General features: G+C 43.6%; 1 protein-coding gene across 2 annotated transcripts in view; it reads left to right on the top strand.

Moving 5' to 3' along the window:
- ANKRD29 (ankyrin repeat domain 29) overlaps positions 1-11,029 on the top strand; it is a 33,007-nt gene extending 21,978 nt beyond the window's left edge. Inside the window, exons 5-9 of one of the 2 annotated variants that reach the window (XR_008440426.1) lie at positions 2,491-2,589; positions 3,052-3,147; positions 4,233-4,331; positions 5,537-8,075; positions 9,813-11,029. Coding sequence is in view for 1 of the 2 variants with exons in the window: in XM_053997440.1 (XP_053853415.1) it covers positions 2,491-2,589; positions 3,052-3,147; positions 4,233-4,331; positions 5,537-5,620 (378 nt within the window). In the remaining variant the exon portion in view is untranslated. Of the gene's footprint in view, positions 1-2,490; positions 2,590-3,051; positions 3,148-4,232; positions 4,332-5,536 lie in introns of both variants that reach the window. The other variant, XM_053997440.1, reaches the window with a different exon arrangement.
- Positions 11,030-22,304: the final 11,275 nt, after the last annotated feature.

Genomic DNA, 22,304 nt, shown 5'->3' with positions numbered 1-22,304 from the left:
AGTTGAGCTTCAAAGCTGCAAGATGAAGTCATTAGTTATTATCTATATATATAGTTATATATCTATTAGTTAATATAGATATAGGTATATATCTATTAGTTAATATCTATATCTATATCTATATCTATATCTATATCTATTAGTTAATATCTATCTAATATCTAATAACATTATTTCAGTCAGAGTTTATTTGGAACTTCTGGCTGCTGGATATAATAAAGTGTTGTCCATATATACTAACTTGTAACCAAATGTGGAAAAAAGAACACCTTACAAACATATGGGATATTTAAAATTATTCTAGAAATGTAGTGATCTGCAGTCTGCTGGGTGGGCAGAGGGACAGGAAAGGAAAGTAGCTTTTGAACTGCATCTTTCCCTGTGCTCACTTTCTTCCTGACTCATCTCCAAGCCCTAATATCTGTTTACACATGAAGTCACATGTGACCTCTTAGTAAAATGTAGTATCTGCTTTGTGTCATTCATTAATTTATAAATGGACAGAAAGCTCATCTACTCAATATAAATATCATAGATATTTGCATAAACCTGAGTGCTATATTCTGTTTGCTTAAGAGAAAAAAGCTGACCACAGTCAATGTGAGTCCATCATTATCTTCACTATCTTTCTTCTCTTCAAGCTAAGTCCTTCAATACAGCCACTCTTCCTCATAATGTACTTTTGTCTCTATCCTATAGCTGAGGATAATGTCTGACAGCAATACTATTAATGGTAGCAGTGATATTACCCAACATTTGCATTTCCTTTTGCTCCTTTTCATTTATACCTGAAAATAGGGGTTGTTCCTACAAACTTCACTGTGAGTAAACAAAAGCTGCTTTATTTCCTATGCTGAGCTTGTGTTTTCATTGCTTGTGTAAATACAAGCGTGGACTTGTAAAGCATTGGTTCTTCACGCAGATTAAATTGTGCAGGCTGCTCTCAGATATTTTCCAAGTTTTACAGCTTTTTCAATGCACCTATTGCTATTTTCTAGAGCCCTCTGGTGGAGGGAGATTAGAAAAATATGAAGTGTCAGCTTCTGGTAGGGAAAACACTAAAATAAATACATTGGGGATGGACAGTTTTTGCCATCAAACTAACATCACACACTCTGTATACAAGACAGCCTTTGTTATTTTTGAATCACAAAGAACACTCATATTAACAGGTTACATACCAGAGTGAATTCAGTCACTAGTTTCAGTCAGAACACTGAAGATCTCAGGATGTGCATTTGTTCCTTCTCAGAATCAGAAAAAGGGAAGCCCAGATTATTATATCAAAGGAAGAAATAACTTTTCTGTTTCTTTCAAAGGATTAATTCACTAGTCCATGGAAAGCAGAGAACTGATTCAACAACAGTTTTCTGGGTTGCATGTCATAGGAATCTTCAGGTGGCACTGTGAAGCAAAACTATTTCTTTGATCAAGGTGGCAATATCTTATTTAATGTAAAAAGTTGATTTCTCATGAATCTTATCATTAAGGCTGTTTTTGAAGTCTCAGTTTAGTTTGTCTTCCTCTTTCAAGCCAAGCCTACAGGCTGCAGAGGGTGGTGAGGGGAGCTGGCAAGCCCTAAAGACAGAAGCAGGCACCTGCTTTGTGGGGCCTCACTTCTGCGTTAAAGTCCATAGAGGCAAAGCCTTTTTTAAAGGCTCATGAATCATTTTGGCACCACATAACTGCTGGAGTCCCCCCGCAGTCTGGACAATCAGGCCATTTAGAATCAAAAACTAAATTCTACTTGCAGTGTGAAATACTTCTAGTGCTTCAACTCACTTTTGCCTTTGGGAGGCAATTCCATTGCAAAGTTTAGCTTACTGGGAATGTGCATTTTCTGAGGTTTTGTGCTCAAATAATGACTGCATAGGTCTTTTCCAAAGCAGATTTTTTCATGCTGGATTCCTTGATAATTGCCTTGTTTTGAAGATAAAATTTGTGAAATACTTAGCTTCACTGTAAGGCAGGATGTTTTTACCCAATTCTCTGGGGGTGGACAATGTTATTTAATACTGAAAGTTGGTGATCACCTTGCATTGCTCCCTAGCTTCTGTAAACAACTTTCACTCCCTATGGGCAGGCACCCAGCTGCAGAATCTGCCTGTGGATGCTGAGGTTTGTCTGCATCCTCTGTCCCACCTAATCACATAGAGTTCAAAGTACACAGGATACCTTTAGCCCTTATGTTTCAAACTTCCCTGTGTATTTTAGGCATGGCTGGTGCCTTTCTGGGCTTTAATTTCACAGAGCAATGCACATTTCTGGCAAACTATGCAATAGAAAGCAGTAAAGGGGGCTCTACTCCCCAAACTGAAGCAATCCTAACTTAATACACCAACCTACCACATGGGTTTGGACACAGCTTTGCATTTGTCTCCCTGTAGGATCTGACTGAGTAATTGAAGTACATCAATTCCACTAGGCTTGGGCAGTAAAATATCAGAGGGCACTGAAGTGAAGCCATCAGCAGTCATATTTTGTTTGCAGGACGGGACAGCTCCCTTGTGGATTGCCTCACAGATGGGTCACAGCGAAGTGGTGCGAGTGATGCTGCTCCGGGGAGCTGAGCGAGACGCCGCACGGGATGTGAGTAGCACCTCCTCCTGCACTCTGTGCTGCAGCTTAATGCCTCACTTGGCGGGCTGTAAGTCTGCCTGGATGGAGGCTTGGTGCCTCCAGAGTCCTGTTTGTCACGTTGCAAAGTCCCACCACGGGTTTCATTTTTTCCATTATGTCTGGGACAGCTTCCTGGAGGGACCTTCTGGAATAAAGGAATGGAAATGTCCACATAGTTGAGAGACAAAGATGTTACATGGTGGCACTGGTTCATTTGATCCTGAAGTTTTCACCTGCCAGAGGAACAATCCTCCATGTAGCCTAAAACCAGTAGCACATGTTGTGGAGGTGCCCCCTCAAAGGTGATGAGCAGAGGAGACTCTCAGATGCATGGGGAGAGCTGGCATTTCCCTCCAGCTTTTTCTTCCCCTCCAGCTTCCCCTGCAAGGGGAATGCAGGCAAGACATTTATGACATTTCTCTTTTTTTAAAGGATGGTACCACTGCTTTACTGAAGGCTGCCATTAAAGGCTACAACAATGTGATAGAAGAGTTGCTGAAATTCTCTCCCACACTTGGCCTGCTGAAGGTTAGTAGTGAAACACTGAGATTTTTTAGGCAGAACACAAGAAGACAAAGGGTCTGATGAAAAATCTGTCATTTATGACTACTCTAGTGGAAGATGATAGGAGTTTGAGCCAAAAAAAGTCAAGAAAAAAAAGAAATTGTCTTTTTTAGCCTTAATGCCACTTACAAATCTTTTTAAACAAAACTGTGAATTTAATTCTTGGAATGAGGAAGCACATTGTGTCATAGAAGAAATTCTGCTTTTTGTCACTTGATTTTATTTCTACTGTAAGTAGATTACTCTTATGACTGTTCAATTTTAACATTATACCCAGCTTTCTATTGCATTTAGTCAGCAAAACAGTGTCCTAAAAGACCCATTGTGAACAGATTCTCTACTTGATTTTGTTTTCCTCTGAATTCGTAAAGTGACTTGGAAGCAGCTATTTGGAAGCTGCTTTTAAATGGCTAACCTAATTTTATGTGTCCATAAATCACATACTTTGATGGCCTCTGTGCATGCAAATGACTGGCAAACTTAATGTACTTGAAAATGGAGGTGGCATCAACTCAGTTATTAATTTTGAGTATGAAATAGCTTCCACATATATTTGAACTGTCTGTTTGCAACCACAAACAAACAAAAGGCCAGCCATAAAACCCCCCACCTATCAGCTGCCTGACACTGAGGCCATTAATCATCAAAGAGAGAAAATAAAATGCACAGATGGCTTCCATTACTGCTTGTGCTTCTGTTTCACTTGTTAATGACTGATTTTGCCAGGCAGAAACATGTGCTGTGTTCATGTCACCTCTGATCTATTGCCAAGGATGTTTATTAAAAGGACATACTGCTGTGGTAAAGTGAACTTGTGGTAAAGTGAACTTGACTCTCTTTTAATTTTTATTAAAGCATTTAAAACCACCTCCTTCACATTCCACTAGGCTGCCAGCACCCTAAATCAGACCCTATGCCTTTGATGACCTAATCTCTCCCATGTTACTTCTTTCTCACTCATAGGTCTGTTCTTTGCAAACATTTGCGTTTCACTGCCTTTTGCTTTTCTTCCCATGCATGGTACAAACACCTCCACTGGCATTTCCTAGAATGGGACCTCTGCTCTCCATGCAGCCGTCCTGAGTGGCAACGTGAGGACAGTGGCGCTGCTCCTGGAGGCAGGAGCAGATCCATGCCTGAGGAACAAGGTAGGTCCTGGCTCGCCATCGTCCCAGGCAAGGAGCACAGGGGGAGCGCTCAGCGGTAGAGCCATGTGTGCCATCGAGGTGGGGGCAGCCAATTTTTCTGTGTAGAATTCAGGGCATTGCCAATACAAAAACAAAAAAAAAATCCCAAATTACATGCACCTTTCCCATACCTTACATAGATCTGTTAGTTTTTTGAATTTATTTTGCATTCTTTTGATAACAGCAATTTTTCTATAGAAAACTTACCACAGTCTTATCCCATGAAGTATTTTAACATTACATGGTTCATAATTTCTGTAATATGTCTTCTTCTGACATGTTTATGGACTATTTGCTGCTAGGGTTTGATATGGGTTTGTTAAGCTGTAAATGAATGGTCTGGAACTGACTTCTGGGTGAGTGAAAGTTTGTAAAACAAGTAATCCAGCACATATGTTGTAAATATTTTGGTCATTTAACATAAAATCTGTGGCTCTTAATTTCTGGATCATTCCACTTGATGGCAGCACAGTTAATGCCACTCACACAGTAGCCTCTGTTAACAGACATTTTGGGTTTATACTATAACCTGAAAATGTACAAGATTTTTGTGCTACTGATAATGATCTGCAGCAGCAGAGTGTGCAGTAGAAGAAAGTGTGGCTGAAAACCTCTCCTACTGATTTTTTTTTTTTTTTAATTTTTTTTTTTTTTTTTTTTTTTCCTTTGGTAAACAACATGCCACTTGGCATGACAGAGTATATTTGCAGGACAGAATTACTGATTTTCAGAAGCAGCTTCATAAAACAAAACAAAACTCATGTTCTATTACCAACCTTACAGCATAACACTATTTTAAGTCATCCCTTGGAGTTTGGACATTAGTACCTAAGGACTTGCCTCATCTCCCCTGAAAAATCAGCAGCTATGCTCTCCTTTACTTCTGTGGCAGAAGTATAGGGAGCCCAAGCAAGGGCATTGAGCCTGGATAGTCAGCACAAAATAAGCTGTCACTCAGATTCCATTCTGGGATTGTTCTGAAGACTTAAATGAGACTTGAACACTGAAAGATAGTTTCCTAAGATATCTTCAACAGTGGTGAAGACAACACTAGAAAAAACCCACATCATTATAATGATCAGTACAATCTTCTCTAGAATGTCATGCTTTCAGCCATGATTGGGAAATACTCGTTCATTTCTAACCTCAAGGGTTTTTTGTTCCAGGCAAATGAACTGCCAGCAGAACTAACAAAAAATGAACGCATCCTCCGACTGCTCCGTGCAAAGGAAAAGCAAAGGAAAAGCTAATGCAGCCCTATGGCAGATGCAGTTTGACCGAGATGTGCCCTGACCACAAGTAGCATGACAGTAATCCTAGGTTGGAACAGTTTGCAGAACTCATCAGCCTGTCCAGTACATGCACCCTGAACGCACCAGGCCCTTGCCACAGGGCTGCCACGGGCTGGGGCCTCTGCCTGGCATGGCTAAACGCGGGACCGTGAGAGAGCAGGGGTGGCCCAGCAGCTGCCTCTGCACAACAGCCCTGCCTGTCCTCCAGGATCCCACCAATCCCAGCACCGACGTTTGCTCCCCACGCATCCCGGCACAGGCAAACACTCCTGCTGCTTCAGACACACATCCCCACTCTGTCATGGCCACACACCTGTGACAACGTGGGTAGGGAGCACTCGGCCCTTGTGCCAGAAGGATACCCAGACCTTGCAGCTGTTTGGATTCAGTTGGCCACGGAGCAGCCCCATGACACCCCTGCCCTCCCTTTGCTGACAGTGACCATTCCTCTCTACTTCCAAGTGCCACGTGAGACTAGAGGTGAGATGCTGCCGGAGCCATCATAACAGCAAAAGTTCTCCTGTCAGCCCAGGGCTGAGGTTACATTTTTTGCTACTACATGAAGCTCCATATAAATGATCAAGAGTATTACAAGGGATGCCAAAAGCTAGCAACCAAACAAAAAGCAAGGGGAAGTTCTCTCAATTGCAGCATCTTGATCTGCCAATCTGTCCAGCAACAGAAACACAGCGGAGCAGTTTATTTTGTGATGCCTACGCGGCTTATGGGGATCCTTCCCCAACCCTGTGTGCATTTTTGTGGGTAGAGGAAGACTGGCTGCTGAGCAAACCAGCCATGCCCAAAAGGGCATTTTTCCACAGGTGCAAGTACATCAGAAGCTCAGCTGTCAGGCACAACAAACTGCACAGATGCTACACAAGTGGTATTTGTATGTTCTGCACCCAGATGTGTGACACTATGGTTTACTGTGCTACTATGCAAAGCATTCATTCCCCAGGTCTGTGGCAGGAGCTAAGGGAGAAGTGCACAGTGTACAGGTGTTTCAACAGTTGGTGAGAGGGTTACACATAGCCATACTTGAACAGGCCCACTAATTATTGCAGATGTGGAAAATGAAGTCTGAACAGCAGTTTTGGCCTTTATTGTGGTTAAGACACTTAGACATGCTACTAGTGCCTGTGTGGAGAAGGCAGTGCAAATTGCAGGCAGCTTGTGAGGAGCTATGTTTTAACCACGTTGCTCTAAGACACCCCATTAAACCCCAGTAATTTCTGCAGTATAAACAGTATATAACATGTCCTGTTAGCCACAAAAACATTAGCGATTAATTTACAGTGAGTTGAGGTAAAAAGTTAGTTCAGTACAAAAATCCAGGCACTTCACCCACTTTCTAACCTTGGCAAATTACTGAATTGCTTTACAAGTTGAAGACAAGGAAGATTGTAAGGACACAAAATAATTCTTGCTTAAGAAATGTCTGCTTATGTTTCAGCTGAACTGCTGCATTTTTTGCTTTGGTGAGTTAAAAGGAAATCTGTAAGTGATCTAAAACAAATGAATGTAGTTTATGTATTGCAAATTAGCCATATGAAATATCAAATTATAAAGTTATTCTTTTTGTGAGTAAGTTAGGTAAGAAGTCAGTGTTCTGGTGAAGAGAACAGAACAAGGTATACCTTTTCTTGCATGCTGGAATTCCTATTCAATTTCTATTCTGCATTAAATAGGAAAGCTTTAAGTTTTCCAACAATGTAATAAGAAAAATTTATCTGTTTAGGTAATTTATGCTGCTGTATTTTTAAATTAATGTTGTGCCTAACAGAAACTTGCAGATGAACTGGTACAGAACCAAAGAATTATGCAAGATGCTTAAAGGATGACTGTATCCAGGGTTAAGTTCTGCAAAAGACCAAAAAATATTGAGCATGCAGAAATCTCAAGAGCCTTATTGGGATCTTAAATTGCACAGCATTACAAGGGACTGCACTCTAACTTCTTTAACAAACAACACTGGAGAAGACATGTTTATTTGGAGCCTCTAGTGGACTGAAGATGAGCATACTATTTTGGAGAACAGTAGAAGGACTCTGGGCAGCCTGGCCTCAATACTGAACTTTCACCCTAAATTTTCTACAGATCAACAACTGGCAACAACCACACTCTCAAGGTGAAAAGCCCTTTCATATTTGTAAAGGAAGTGAATAATCATTAGAAGGTCTTCAGTAGCTATGCAATAAATACTCTTAATGTCACAAAGGCTGTAATAACCACACAGTCCTCCTAAAAATGTAGACGCATCCATTTTTGGTGAGGGTCTCCTATTTTTTCCTGATAGCAGAGCATAGGAGAGAGGACAAGGCAAGCCAACAGTGGTACTGCAACAGCTGAAGTAAGGAAGCTGAGGCAACAAACACGTATCTGCTATCTACAGGTGGCCCTTCCTTTCTGCCAGGTATGTTTTCTTGGGAGAGTTTTCTCGGGAGAGTTTTCTCATCCCAAAGGGAGCAGTTACTCAGCAAAGAGCTTCTTCAACTATGCCTGTCCATAGGAAGATGCATGTTTGCTCCTCATCACCTTCTGAGAGGATGCAGCTACCAGGGGTTTTTGTTTGTTTGTTTGTTTGTTTTTGTTGTGGTTGGTTTTTGTTTGTTTGGGTTTTTTGTTTTGTTTTTTGGGGGGGGTTGTGGTTTTTGGTTGGGTTTTTTGGGGTTGGTTTTGTTTGTTTGTTTGTTTGTTTGTTTGTTTTTGAGTGATCTTGTGCTATAATGGGCTTTTCTTATTTCTGAACAACATTTGAAATGTGGGGCTAGCACAGGTTAAAGGGAGAGATTTGTTGGTCTCTTCTTGTTAGTGCTTGTTAGTGCTGGCTGATACAGCACACAGGCTGTCTGGGGGAAGCTGTCGTGGAGAACTGGCACTGAAGTCTTTCTCTGCCTGATTCAGGCTGAAGTTGAATCTAGCTTCAGCAAAGACACTATTCAACCAAAATGAGACTTCTGGCATGGAAACCTTCTTTTTGGGAGCATTTTCATCTTGGAGCCTTTGGAGAGAGGGATGGTTTCAGTTTTGGGCTCCCTGTAACCCAAAGGTGCTTAATCTGCCTGTATATGGGCTCTAAAGTTGCAATACTGTTTATCACCATGCAATTAATGTTTTCACAAAGAAACCTTAATAATTATTAGTATTTATCTATGTAGCTGTTGTTATCTTTAAAGTGCTGGTAAATACTGCTGTGGTTTGTTTGTTGTATTAAAATGGAAGCCCCTTTTCCCTTAGTGGCTGAAGTGATTCACTAATATTGACAATTGTTCCTTGCATAGTTGTGGTGCCTTTTGTGTAAGGTTTTCCAAGTGCTCTACAGACATTATTATCTTTGTAAGTTCCAAAATGCATCACTGAGGTAAGCAAGGAAGTAAATTATTTCATTCACAGACCAGTGAAACACAGCAGCTCTTCATCAGTTCATGTCAACAGGAAAGAGTAAATTTAGACATTTAGATTCAGAAATTATAATAATAAAAATAATTTCATAGATGACAGGATGAAGATAGATATAATATAAAGATGTGAAATAGAAATGGGACAGAATAACACAACATTTTTTTTTTCTAAGTTGGGTTTTAGGGTTTCTTTTCCCTTTAAATCTCCATCTTACACCCAAAAACAATAAGCTCCACTAGCATACTGATTTCAGGTTTGCTTCTTTGCACATTCAGAGCCAGAAGCTCAGCCTGCTATCGCTTCTACATTTATGCAGGTGCTGTTAGCCTAGTGACCTTCCATCAGCTGTGAGTACAACGGATGTGCAACCAAGCAAAATGCCACACCCATGAGTTGATGAAAAATATAGGGCATTTTTCTTCTATTTCACTAGTATCAAGCTGTCGCTGTTGATCTTGTTTCAGAGAGATGAGACATACTCTTTCAAGAAGCGAAAAAAGCTAAAATTTTGTTTACATCCCTTTATATGGAGTTTTATAAACCCTCTCAAGTCTATCTCCTATTGGTTGGTAACAAGCTGTTACCCTGTAGTAATTGATCAGTCTTGGTGTCTACATGCAAGAAAGGGTTGTTTGTGAGATACTGTTTTTGTTCTTTTACTGAGACAGTTGGGATTGTTGAAACAGTTGCAAGAAAATAGTCCTGATCTATAGAATTCTTTTTCGCTGTTGCTTCTGTTTTCATAAAGGGCTGTTCGCTTTCCCACGGCTGTGTTGAACCAAGATTCAGTATGCGAGGCCTTATACAGGACTGCTGCTTGCCACCTCATCAAGCTGTTGTAGATGCTGGCGAACCCAATGGGAAGAATGATGATGTCTAACTCCAGTTCAGAAGGCTGAATGATTTCTTTATTATAATTACACTATAATACATTAATATACTATATAAAAGAGGATACTAAAAACTACATGCTACTTTCTCTAACTACCATATTTAACTCCCAACTCATGACCCTGTTCGCCAGAGTCCAGACACAGGTGGATCTGATTGGCCATCAGGCCCAAACAATCCACCATGATCCAACCAAGCATTTGCTCTAAGTAAACAATTCTCCAAACACATTCCACAAGAGAAAAAACAAGGAGCAGAAATAGAAATTGTTTTATCTTTCATTTCTCTCTGTGCACCTCAATAAAAAGTCCTGAGAGAGAGAGAAATGTGCTTGCCACATTAAGGGTGTCAGGATCTGCTATTGGACCAGGGGCTCACCACACTGCAGCCCTTGCTGGACCAAGAAGTGTTTCTTGGTAGGCACAGGAACTTCTCTGTCTGATTGGAATTTTATGCCAAAGGGGGAACAATTGTTCAGGTGTTCTTTTGAGAAGAGGGAAAGATGAGCAGGTGCATTTGATTCAAGCACTGCTAGTGAATTGTTGGAGTCCAGGACATCCCTCTGGCTGCCCTGGCTGTCTCAAGACCCTGGCAGGGAGCTCGGAGACCTTGGCATGGTGTCAAGAACACGTGTGGTTTCGATTTTAGCCCGTGGAAAAAGCTGCCAATTTTGTATGAGGAATTACAAGCCACAAGGATTTGAGTAGTGTGATAGTTGAATTAGCACAGGGTGAAAAAGTGGAATTTTGGGGCTTTCTTAGAATGGGGTTCAGGGGTACAAGATGGAGGGATTTGGGCGTGTCCTAGCCTTCTTCTCCTTCTTGTCCTCCATGTCTTGCTGTGATTGGTGACACTTTTCTATTGGTTCAAGGTAGAGACACGCTGTCCAACATAAATTATAGATATTGGCACATTATGGTAAACATAGCACACGTGGCTTTGAGTATAAAATGGTAACACCAACACCGCCCCAGAGGGCACACAGAGTGCCATGGCCGACCTGCTAGACAGAGCTCTGCAGGTCAGAGAAAGAATGTTATAGATAAGAGAAAATAAACAACCTTGAGAAGCTGATCCTATGCATTTCAGACTCCTTCTTTGGCTGCACGGGCTGGGAGAACAAGGACTTTTACAATCTCAGGGTCACCTTGACACCACAGACCCCGAGAGTGAATGTGTGTGTGGATGGGAATTACCTCTGTGTTGCGTTCTATCCAAAGCTGCCTCTGCCCATTGCCTCCAAACACTTTGAACGGGGCTGGGAGAGGCCAGGAGGAGTGAGACATGAACAGGCAGTTGGCTTCTGAGCACTGAGTTGTTTTTCTCTAACAATATTTATGACTTTTTGGTTTTTAACCCAGTTGAAGAGTCTGTACTGACTGCGTGCAGTGAAACTGAAGGGCTGCCATGATCCAGGTGAGTTCTTTGGCTCGCTCAGATCCTGCTGCTGGGGAGCCAGCTCCTCGGCAAGAAGATGGATGGAGGGAGCTGGCAGGGAAGGAAGCTATGGGAGAGTCACATCCCTGCCCTTGCCATGCTGGTTCTCATGGGCTGCTCTGGGGTGCTGCAGGCTGCTCCTCCCTGGGAGCAGAGGGTGCAGAGCCTCAGGGCTTGCCTGCGGTCACAGGAATTACGTGAGGCCATTTGAGGTTACTTGAAGTCTTCGGAGACTGAGAGTGGTTACTTGAGGTCGTTTGGGCTTATTTGAGGTCGTTGGAGTCACTGGAGCACACGGCACTCCCCGAGCTCAGGTGGCAATGCCCTCTTTTTCTCTCTGGCACCCCCCCCTCTCTCTCTGTCTCTCCTGACCCATTCTTTTCCCACTTTTCTCCCTCTTGCTCTGTCTTTTCTAGCCCTTTTTGGTAAGGTAATTCATTTTTCTATTGTTTTTTTGGTCACCAGTAGCCAGTTCTAAGACACAGCATTTGTCTCAGCTGACTTTATTTGGTTCCTGAACATCCATTACTAGAAGAAGTCGTCACAGTCCCCCACAAAGGAATGTGACAGCTGAGGTTATTGCAGTCCCTGGGAGGGGTTGCTTGAGATCATTAGAGTCTTTTAAAATTGCTCCAGGGGTTATTTGAGGTTCTCTGAGATCCTGACTGGGGTTACTTGAGGTCATTTGGGGTCACTTGAGGTCACCTGAGGCCCTGACCGGGGTCACTTGAGATCATTTGGGATCACTTGAGGTCATCTGAGGCCTTGACCAGGGTCACTTGAGGTCAACTGAGGCCCTGACTGGGGTCACTTGAGGTCACCTGAGGCCCTGACCGGGGGCACTTGAGGTCATTTGGGGTCACTTGAGGTCACCTGAGGCCCTGACCAGGGTCACTCGAGGTCATCTGAGGCTCTGACTGGGGTCACTTGAGATCATTTGGGGTCACTTGAGGTCATCTGAGGCCCTGACCAGGGTCACTCGATGTCATTTGAAGTCATTCGGGGTCAGCTGAGGCCCTGACCGGGGTCACTTGAGGTCATCTGGGGTCACTCGAGGTCACCTGAGGCCCTGACTGGGGTCACTTGAGGTCATTTGGGGTCACTTGAGGTCATCTGAGGCCCTGATCGGAGTCACTTTAGGTCACAGGGGTCATTTGGGGTCATTTCAGGCCCTGAGATATATATATATCTGATACATATACAATAGTTGAGACATATTTGAGACAACACTTAAAACCACACGTATTTCATCATTAATAGCAGTAAAAGAATAAAGATTACTCTGAATCATCAATAGCTGAAAGTAGAAATTTTTTGCATACATGCTGAGAAAAAACAGATTTGGAGTGGAAACTTTTTTGACAAGTATGAGTCTAACAGTATTTGAAGTAGATGAGATATTGATTCCCCAAAATAAATAAACAAATTCAAATGCCTAACCATTTTAAACTTCAAAACTATCTGCAAAGTTAACAATGTCACACTAAGGAAATTATTAAGGAAAAAAAGTCCTTTCTATACAATTGCCATGAAAAAGGATTTCTCTCCATTTTCCTTTCTGAGGACAACAGCAGGCATGGCTGGAGAAAAAGTGCACAACCTCAGGAGTGGTTCCTGGACTTTGTGGTCCAGGTTAGATCAATTTGATAAACAAAGATGTTAAAAAATCTGCACTTAGTGTCCAGACTGGCTACTAAAATAGCAACAACAGCAAAAAAAAAAAAAAAAAAAAAAAAAAAATCCCAACAGTGCAGCAAATCTCACTCAGGCTGGAGTTTCAATCCTTCCTCTGGACTGTTCCTGGGAACTGAATACTGTTCATTTGGTAGCACACAGTTGATGAGATCAATGAGGAGATGTTTCCAGACTGACAGCAGGTCTGAGCAGTGCTGCACACTCCGTGTTCCCCAGCAGTGAATCAGTTCCAGCCCACAAACGTGTGTTCGAGCCCTAAGCTGGTGTCCTTTACCTTTCAGCTGCATTTTGTGTCTCACACCAAGCTCCATGCTCTCAGGCTGTAAAGCTCAAAGGCAGCTGTTGCTACCTAGCTGCCCTGGCTCGTGGCAGCAGCGCTTTTATTAGCATTTTTATTATTCCTCTGCAGGATCCCACTGCTCATGCAGAGTTTGTGTGCAATAACTCGGCCTGCAGCTGGGCAGTTGTTGCATCCTGGGTTTGGGTTCAGATGAAGGGTTCTGATCTTTGTTAGTTTGCTGGTTCTGTGTACCCTCGTGCATTCCCTGTGTTTCCCCCCCGCGGTGGTTAGCTCCAGGCTGCCTGCCATTGGAGTTTCCCCCTGTCACTCTTGTAACCACTCCCTGCCAACTCCTGAGGCTTGCGTGCCCGTCACCCCATTCCCGCAGTCCCACTCTCCCCGAAGCCCCGTGTCCACCCCCGACATGTTCCCATGTTGGTCGTTGTGGCACACGTCACCACCACGGCGTCTGTATTCATTGGGCGGGAGGGCCTTTCCCATCCCCTGTTCCTCCCCCTATATTCTTCCACAGCTCCCCGGCCTCGAGGCCTCATTCGTCCAAGTGAGGCTGGGAGCGGGCTGCATCTTCTCCATCGCAGCTCTCATGGCCAATAAAGCATCCAGCTGCCACACGGACAGATTTGGACGAATTTCCTGCGTCTTCATTTCTTCCCTCGTGCCGACGGCAACGTGCGGCCAACCCACCCCAGGGTGCAGCGGTAGAAGCGCCTGGAAGTAGCGGCAAGCACCAACCCCAACGAGAAGCCAAGGTGCCCGAGCCAGGCGCTCGGGAGCCGACCGGAGCCGGGGAAAGTAACGCACAGCCGCTGGCAGTGATTTGGAATCGGCAGCAGCTCTGATTTGAAACCCATGAGCCGCAAGGCTCAGTGCTGCTTCATTCCTGCCCCTAAGGGCTCAGCACACCTCCAGGTGTGCAGAAATGTCTCCATATATGTGGAGTTCTCAAAATCTTACAAAAAAAGTAGGTGCAAGTACAGACATAAATGAGGGGTTTGAATTTAGACCTTAGAAAAGATGAGACTTATCAGAACAATAAATAGTAACTGTGGTAATTCACGTGCCCTCTGAACAGAGAGAGACTTGGCTTTCTTAGGATTTCTCCTGGGAGAAGCTGTGAGAGAAGCAGAGAAAAGAGAATCAAAACAATTCTTCTCTCACTTGCTGCTTCTGTGTTTGTGCGCATGTGGAATGCGGTATGGAGATTGTTTACCCAAGGTGATTGCTTGATAGGTGTCTGGTGATGGTGTTTGGATTCATTGACCAATTGGATCCACGTGTGTGTCGGGACTCTCATGAGAGAGTCGTGGGTTTTCTAGTTAGTTAGCAGCGATATTGTTAGTGTAATATAGTTTTAGTATAATACAGTATAATAAAGTAATTAATTAGCCTTCTGAAATCATTGGAGTCCTGCACATCATTCTTCCTGCCAGCCGGACATTGTAGCACCGGTAAGTAACTACTACTAAATTTGACTTACGTCCTTTGAATAGACTAAATCTTTTATAGCATTAAAACTGCCGGAGTGTAAAATAGCAACACTTAAAGCGTTAAAGGAAGAAAAGTTTGCTTGTTTGCTACAACCTAACAAAAGGCTTTTTTCCCCAGCAACACGATATTGTACTGCACACCTGGGACTCAATGGAGTTGTGCTGTCTCACAGCAGCTCTGCTTTTGGCCCCTGGGAATGTCATGAGAGTTTCATACTGTTCTGAATTCCACCATTTTTTTTTGACCTGACCTTTTATGCATTTGATAAAGCATATATAAATTCATGTAACTCCATGGGAGACTAATATTCTGCAACTGGAATGTTACTTTACTAAAATATGCTTTTCCATATTATTTCAACAAAAATATACTACTCAGATAATCTTGTTCTGCATAATTCAAGATTTCTTTGCTTTCTTCTCTATTCTACTCTTTTTACAATTAGTTTCTTATTTACACAAAGATCACTTTGTTCTATTCCACTCGATTGATTAGACTTATTGTTTTCCAGGTCTTCAAAGATGAGATAGCATTCACCAAACAAAAACAAAAACTAAACAAAACAAAACAAACAAACAAACAAAAAACCCCAAAGAACAAACAAACAAAAAAAACCCTACCCAACCCCCCCCCCCCCCAAAAAACCCACAAACGAATGGTGTGGCTTGGGAACAGGAAAACTTAATTTGTTAACTTAGCATAACATAACAAGGTTTATTTCAAATATATAGACATTACTGACAAAGTTCCCTTTACATTAACATCCATTAGGTCAGATCTCTCTGAAGGGAAGATTATAAAAAGTAACATTAGGAACCAAAGGAATAAGACAGTACTTTTAATTAGTCAAACATGTCTTGGTGGTCCTGTTTTATTCCTAGATGTAAAACTGGTCCTTACACTGATCTGACATATTTCAGCTAAAAAAAAGTCATCACCCTGTTGATATGCTTATTATGGTGTGCAGTGGATTATGTGCATTATAAAAAGGAAAAAGTCTACACTGAAGCCAATATTTTCACTGTGTTTGACATCCCAGGCTTTTCACCTTATTCATACAATTTTCTGTTGTGATGAGCTACATTTTGAGTAGCTCATCATCAAAAATTCCTATGGCCACAACTCAATAAAGCATCTCACTCAGAGAATATAAAGGGAAAGTAATGTGACTTGTTCATGGCCTAAATCACTACAAAGGATGATTTCTGGGAGTGAAAAGCTCCTTAATTTTGCACATGAAATCATATCAAAACACTATCAAGAGGCTGAAACTAGACAAACTCAAACTTCAAGCTGTAGATTTTCAAGACTGAGGATAATTATTTCAGAAACAAATTGTTGAGATGGTTCCTTCATCATTTGAGTTAAAAAAAACCCAACAAATACTTTTCATTCTGAAAGATGTGTAGCAGCTGAAACATTTTGTGTTTGATGCAGGAATTACTGGATGACATTATATGACATACAGGAACTAACATTATGCCATCATAATAGTCCCTTTCATCTTGAAATATATGAATCAATACACTTTTTGCTTCACCTGCTCTGTGACTTAGAGAGATGCTAACTCTCATGGGATCAATAACAGGACCATATGCCTAGCAACTGGGGCAAGATGAAATCTGAGACACATAGCTAAGTTGTCTCTAGATAATCAATTTTGCTCTCACAATGTTGAGAAGGCATTTTAATTGGACTAATGCTTTAATGTCCTGCTTTTAATGTCAAGTCAGTTGGTTCAGAACTGGCACCAGAGCTGCGTAGTGCTGTACCTTGCCAGGAACAAGGATTAGCAGAGTGAACATGGGACACAACTTTTTGCTATGGCAAATGGCTTGGATGCATGGAGCATGACACTAACCTACAGTGCAGACCTGAAACAGTCTGCAATTTTATACGGATTGCACAGGTATGTTCTTTTATGATATATACATGAACATGTACACATACACCCAGCATATGGATATAGGCTCTCATAATCCCCTTGGAAAAGTGATATCACAACCTCATTATATGCTTGCCTGGAGTACATTGCATAAGAGGCAGAAGAATTATTCTGCTTTCTGAACATTCCAAGAACAGTTTCTGCAGTGGTGCCTTGCCCATGCTACTGCATCAGACCCTACTCACTGGGACAAACTGATATAAAACTGACAAAATGTCTTTGAATCAAAATCAGTCTGTTCCTCATGTGAACTGTAGTTCAGAAACCTGTCTCCTGTTCTTGACAAATCAGATTTTGGTAATGCCCTTAGGCACTCCTCTGTGACAGTTTTGCCTGTATTCTCCACTTGGACAGCAAATTGTCACCACGTGGCAGCATGGTGCTATAAGGGCTCAGTAGACTGATGGTAATGCAAACCCTACACTGCAGTGGTTACCTGCCACGACCTCAAGCAGTCGAAAAGCGCCGGCTAGCGCTGCCTTTGTGAGGCCGTAACTGCCATGTGTGTGCAGGCACTCCAGGGTTAGTGCTGAGCGCTGCGGCGTGGGTAACACAGCTTTGGTAGCTTCACGCTGAGAGGAAGCAAAGGGACGAGAGAAGGACACTTTGCTTGCTGGTCCAAAGATCTTTTATTCCTCCATGCGTGTTTGGAGGGATGCTCTCTGGACTGCATGCAGTGCAAATGTCGACTGGACAAAGAACTTGCAACAGATTAAGTAGGGGGTGGGTGGACAGGGGTGGAAACCTGCCTTGCCTTATGGGGACAGACGACAGGGGAGTGACATGGATTATAACAACCTATGGTAACATCACAGAGGTGGGTACAGCGTTCTGGGACGAATAGCATTGCTAAGGTGGGGTGATTGATGCAGAACTTTCATGAAGAAGCAGGGAGTGGTTACAAGATTGGCACCACGACAAGGAGTGACAACCCCTAACTAACAACCATGTAAGGAGAAAACTGCGAGAAGTGAGAAGATTGACAGGTTGGAGTGGCAGGAACTTTCAGGTAAACAACTTGGAGCAAACCACTGTGAGGGAAACAATAGGGGTACAAAGAACAAACCTAACTAACATTAATAAAATCCCTGACTAAATCAACCCAACCTACAACACTACACAGCAGTTGGTAGGTCAAACTTCGAATTTGTCAGCATATCAGGGCTTATGCACAGTGTCTGGCATGAGGACAAACTGCACATATTTGCTCACAGCAGTAAGTGCAGAGTGTCTGCACACTCTGCTGCAATAATAAGCTGCACTTCTACAGTGTTTTCCTTCAACAGCTCAGTGATTGACACCTGGTTTTGGAGGTCTTGGGCCACATATTGCCATGCAATTGGCACCTCTCTATAGAAGAAGCAATCACACTGGCTTGGTTGGGACCTGCCCACTTCATCCAGCAAGTCTCTAGCAAAGCTGGAATAAACATTGAGTTGATTCAATTCAAATCCCAAGCTTCTGATAAAATGCAGTAAGTAACTACCTGAGTGTAATAAAAAGGAACAGTTTCAATGACTTCAATGATAAATGCAGAAAGGATGTGATTTAATGCGTGACTATAGAACTGTTGAAGGGTAAACAAGGACACATTGGCACAAGTTGGTGGAGCAAAATACACTACGGCAGATAAAAAGATGAAAAGATGATAAACAGACTTGATTAAGCATCACCTGACACACTACTTGCATATTTGAGTATTAGCAGCATCAGACACATCTCAGCCCCCTCACTCTGACTTGATGCCACATGGTTAATCTGAAGCCAAGAGCACCTGGCCAAAATGACAGATACATTGAGTTGTGTATAATTAAAAGCCAAGCAGGCCTCCACAGCTAAGGGAGCCAGACAAATGAGAGCTGATCAAAAGAATATGATTAGTTTACAACACCAAATAGGAAACACTGGGCTTTTTTAGTACTTGCATTATTCTGGTTTAGCTGGAAAAACAGTCTTGGAACAAGCTACAGTGGTTTTGCCTAAGTGAGTCTACATAAAACCAGAGGTATGAGAAACTGGGTGAGACTTCTCACTCACCTGTTGCAGCTTGTCTGCACACAGATTGCAAGACATCCCCAAGGAGAACATCTCACTTTCCCATTTGCATGGTGTTGCTCAACATAGCTCCCAGTCCTTGCAAGTGCCCCTGGGTGTTATTGCAATAGAAATAATAAAGGCTCATTATAAATTATGGAGAATAAACAGCAATAGACATTTAAATTGATTTTGCTGCAAAACAGTCACGTACTGTGTTTCCATTGGTAGGCACAAGTAACTCTACAGACAGATTGCCATCTAGAAATTGCAAGATCATTACCACTAGGTGTTCAGTTTCTACTGGAAGTGGTAACACAGGTTTCATTTCTGCATTGAATAAAGGGATGGATACACAGTAAAGCCCATACCTCTGCAGGCAACACTCGTGGCTTTCCATCAAAGACACAGAACACAACAAAGTTATTTCACATGAGCTTTCTGGCAGGCAACTTTACACCATCCAGGGTATCCAGTGAAGGAAAGGGCTGATTTGACCCTAATGGACAGTTAAAGGACTTTTCAGTGAATTAGTAGCAGGTTCTTCTTCCAGGCAGGAAAATTTTGTTTTGTATACGCTGCTGAGAACCAGAATAAGTGCTTCCCATAAACCTTCCAAGTCCGTAACAGTTACGCATAATCCTGGGTTTAAAAGGGAACCTTATAAAACATAACTTGGTAAATGTCCTTCTGAAGGAGCAGGTAGGAATTTGGAATGTTCTTTCCATGTGTATCACAGACAAGGCAATGAGCTGTTGTCAGCATGTTGACCTGGGTTAAATATTCCAGGCTACTTTTTCCCTGCCCACAAGGAACAAGATAACCTTAAGGTGACACAGTCATGGTGCCAGCTTTGTCATTGATAACACTCATGCAATTGTGCTTAAATGCCCACGAGCTGCCAGGTATAGCTCTGCATCCTCATCCCCCAAATCTGGCACAGAGCCATGACCAAGACTAATGGCTGCTGAAGGACTGAAGGCATACCCTGCTCTATTCACCTGGCTGCCAGGGAATAGAGGCCACATAAAAACAGATACTTGTTTTGAGTTCCAGCATCTGCCATTGTGCAAGATTTCAGTGTTTGTTAATTGGTCTTCATACCTACACCACTTCAGCTTGTGAGTGCAAAAAGGCAGCACTCTGAGGGATTGCACTGGAGTAACAGTGTGAATTTAGTCAGCCATCTAGAGATACTTGCAAGACAGTTAGATAAATATTAAAATACCACCCCTTCTCTCTTTTTGTGCTGCAGGTAGTAGGCAAGGGTGATGTTATGGATTTAATTCTTTTCTTTTATGGTGAAAGTTGTCCTTGCAGTAGCTTTCCACTTGCTTATTCCACAGCATTGTACATTGGTTCTCTCTCAGCTCTCATTCTTAAATCACTTATTCACTATGTTATGTATACAGAAAGAAAATACCATTTCTTTTCAGTCAGTTTTACTATCATTTGCTTTTTTTTCACACACACTGAAATAAGGTTGTTGCATTTTTTTACCTTGCAGCTATGCAAGCTATGCCCACTGAATTCTATGCTTAAGTGGAGTGCCTTGAACTAGTTCTCCTGCTTCCAGGATCACACTGCATAGTCCTCAATAAATTTATTATTTATGGCATGAAAGTTAAAACACAGTGCAACTTTAACTACTCTAGCTTTGTTTGGCACTTGCCAAATGCTAAGTCTTGCATTTAGGGTGGAGTAATCCCACAGAAAAATACAGGCTGGGCAGTGGCTAGATGGAAAACAGTTTGGAAAAAAAGAACGGGGTGGTTGGGTGACACGCTGAACATGAGTCAGCAAGCTGCATCATCAGCAAGAGGGTGGTCAGTAGTCAAGGGTTAGGGTTCTTCCTCTCTTCGGGACATGTCAGACCACAGCTGGAGTGCTGTGTCCAGGTTTAGCCTCCCCAGAACAAACAAGAAAAAAACCCAAACCACCAAACCAACTCCCCTCCCGCCCCAGAAAAAAAAAAAAAAAAAAAAAAAAAAAAAAAAAAAAAAGGGAAGAAAAAAAGGAAACAAACAAACAGATACTGACATACTGTAGTAAAATGTATTTTACTGCCACCCCAACAGCCGGCGCTGCTGGAGCTGTGAGCTGTGTTTGCTCAGCCCGAAGCTGGCTGTAGGGATGTCTTACTAATCGCTGCAGCTACCAAACGGGAGGATGTGGAGAAGGAGGAGTCACACTCTTCTCAGTCAGGCACCATGACAGCATGAGACAACAGCCTCCAGATAGAACATGGGAAAATCTCTTTAGATACAGGAAAAACATTTTACACCAAGAGTAGTCACTCAGTGGAAGAGTTTGTCCAAATAAGCTGTGAAATCTCCATCTCTGAAGCTATTAATAGCCGGACAATTCCCTGAGCCTGCTATAACCGCGTTCTACTCTCAGTGGAAAGTCGGATTACGTGACCCCTGCGAGGCTGCCGGCCAACACGCCAGCCCGTGAGGCTCTGACACCCAGACTAGTCTGCGTTTCCGTCAGCAGATGGCAATATCAGCTAAATTACATGTTTCAGTCTAGCAAAGCAATGCGCATTACCTGTCTGGGGAGGCAATAAAGTGTCGGGGAAGGCAATGAAGAGGTGGGGAAATTAGAGACTACATGCACGGGAATGCCTCACGCCCTGCTTTTACTGTGCCTCCTCCCAGCCAGGTCCCGAACTGATTCCCAGAGTCCAAACCCAATGTAACAGAGCCCAAACACGCAGATAGCTTTAGCAGAGCGCAGCCAGCGCTCCCAGGACTGCTGATTGCGACAGCGGTCAGGCCACCCGGTGTCAGCGCGTCGAGAGCGGACCGGACAGCAGGCACAGCCCCGGGACACCGGGCACAGCCCCGGGACAGCGGCCCTTGGCCGGGCCCGGGGCTCCCGAATATCGCAGCTGCACGGCACGCGGGGGGTTTTAAAGCGACTTTTGGTGTCTACAAGCTACGCGATTAACACTCTCGGGCGTAGATGATGCCGCTGCCCGACTGCCGGTGCAGCTTGGGCGGGATGGTCCATCCCGGAGGGGTACGGCTCCGTTCCCACACCGGGAAAAACTTCCCTCCGGGGCCCCACAGAGCGTCGCCCGTCCGCCACCGCGACAGGCCGTGCTGGGGAGGCGGTGCTGAGGGCGGTGTCTCTGGGCGGGCGGTGCTGAGGGCGGTGTTTCTGGGCGGGCGGTGCCGGGGGCGGTGTCTCTGGGCGGGCGGTGCTGAGGGCGGTGTTTCTGGGCAGGCGGTGCCGGGGGGAGGTGGTATCGAGGAGGGTGTTCCCGTTTCGGCCGTACGGGGCGAGGCGGTGCAGGGGGCGAGGCGGTGCCGGGGGCGGGCCGGTGGTCGCGGTTGGCGGCGGCGCTGGGGCGGCCCTCGGCCTCTCCTCGAAGGGGCTGGCGGCTCCGCCCGGGTAGGCGAGAGCGGCCCTTCCAGACTGCGCGGGCGCGGCTGCCTCGCCGC

Source organism: Vidua macroura, chromosome 1 (assembly GCF_024509145.1).
Source record: "Vidua macroura isolate BioBank_ID:100142 chromosome 1, ASM2450914v1, whole genome shotgun sequence".
Taxonomy (NCBI): Eukaryota; Metazoa; Chordata; class Aves; order Passeriformes; family Viduidae; genus Vidua; species Vidua macroura.
This window is presented reverse-complemented; position numbering and strand designations above follow the sequence as displayed.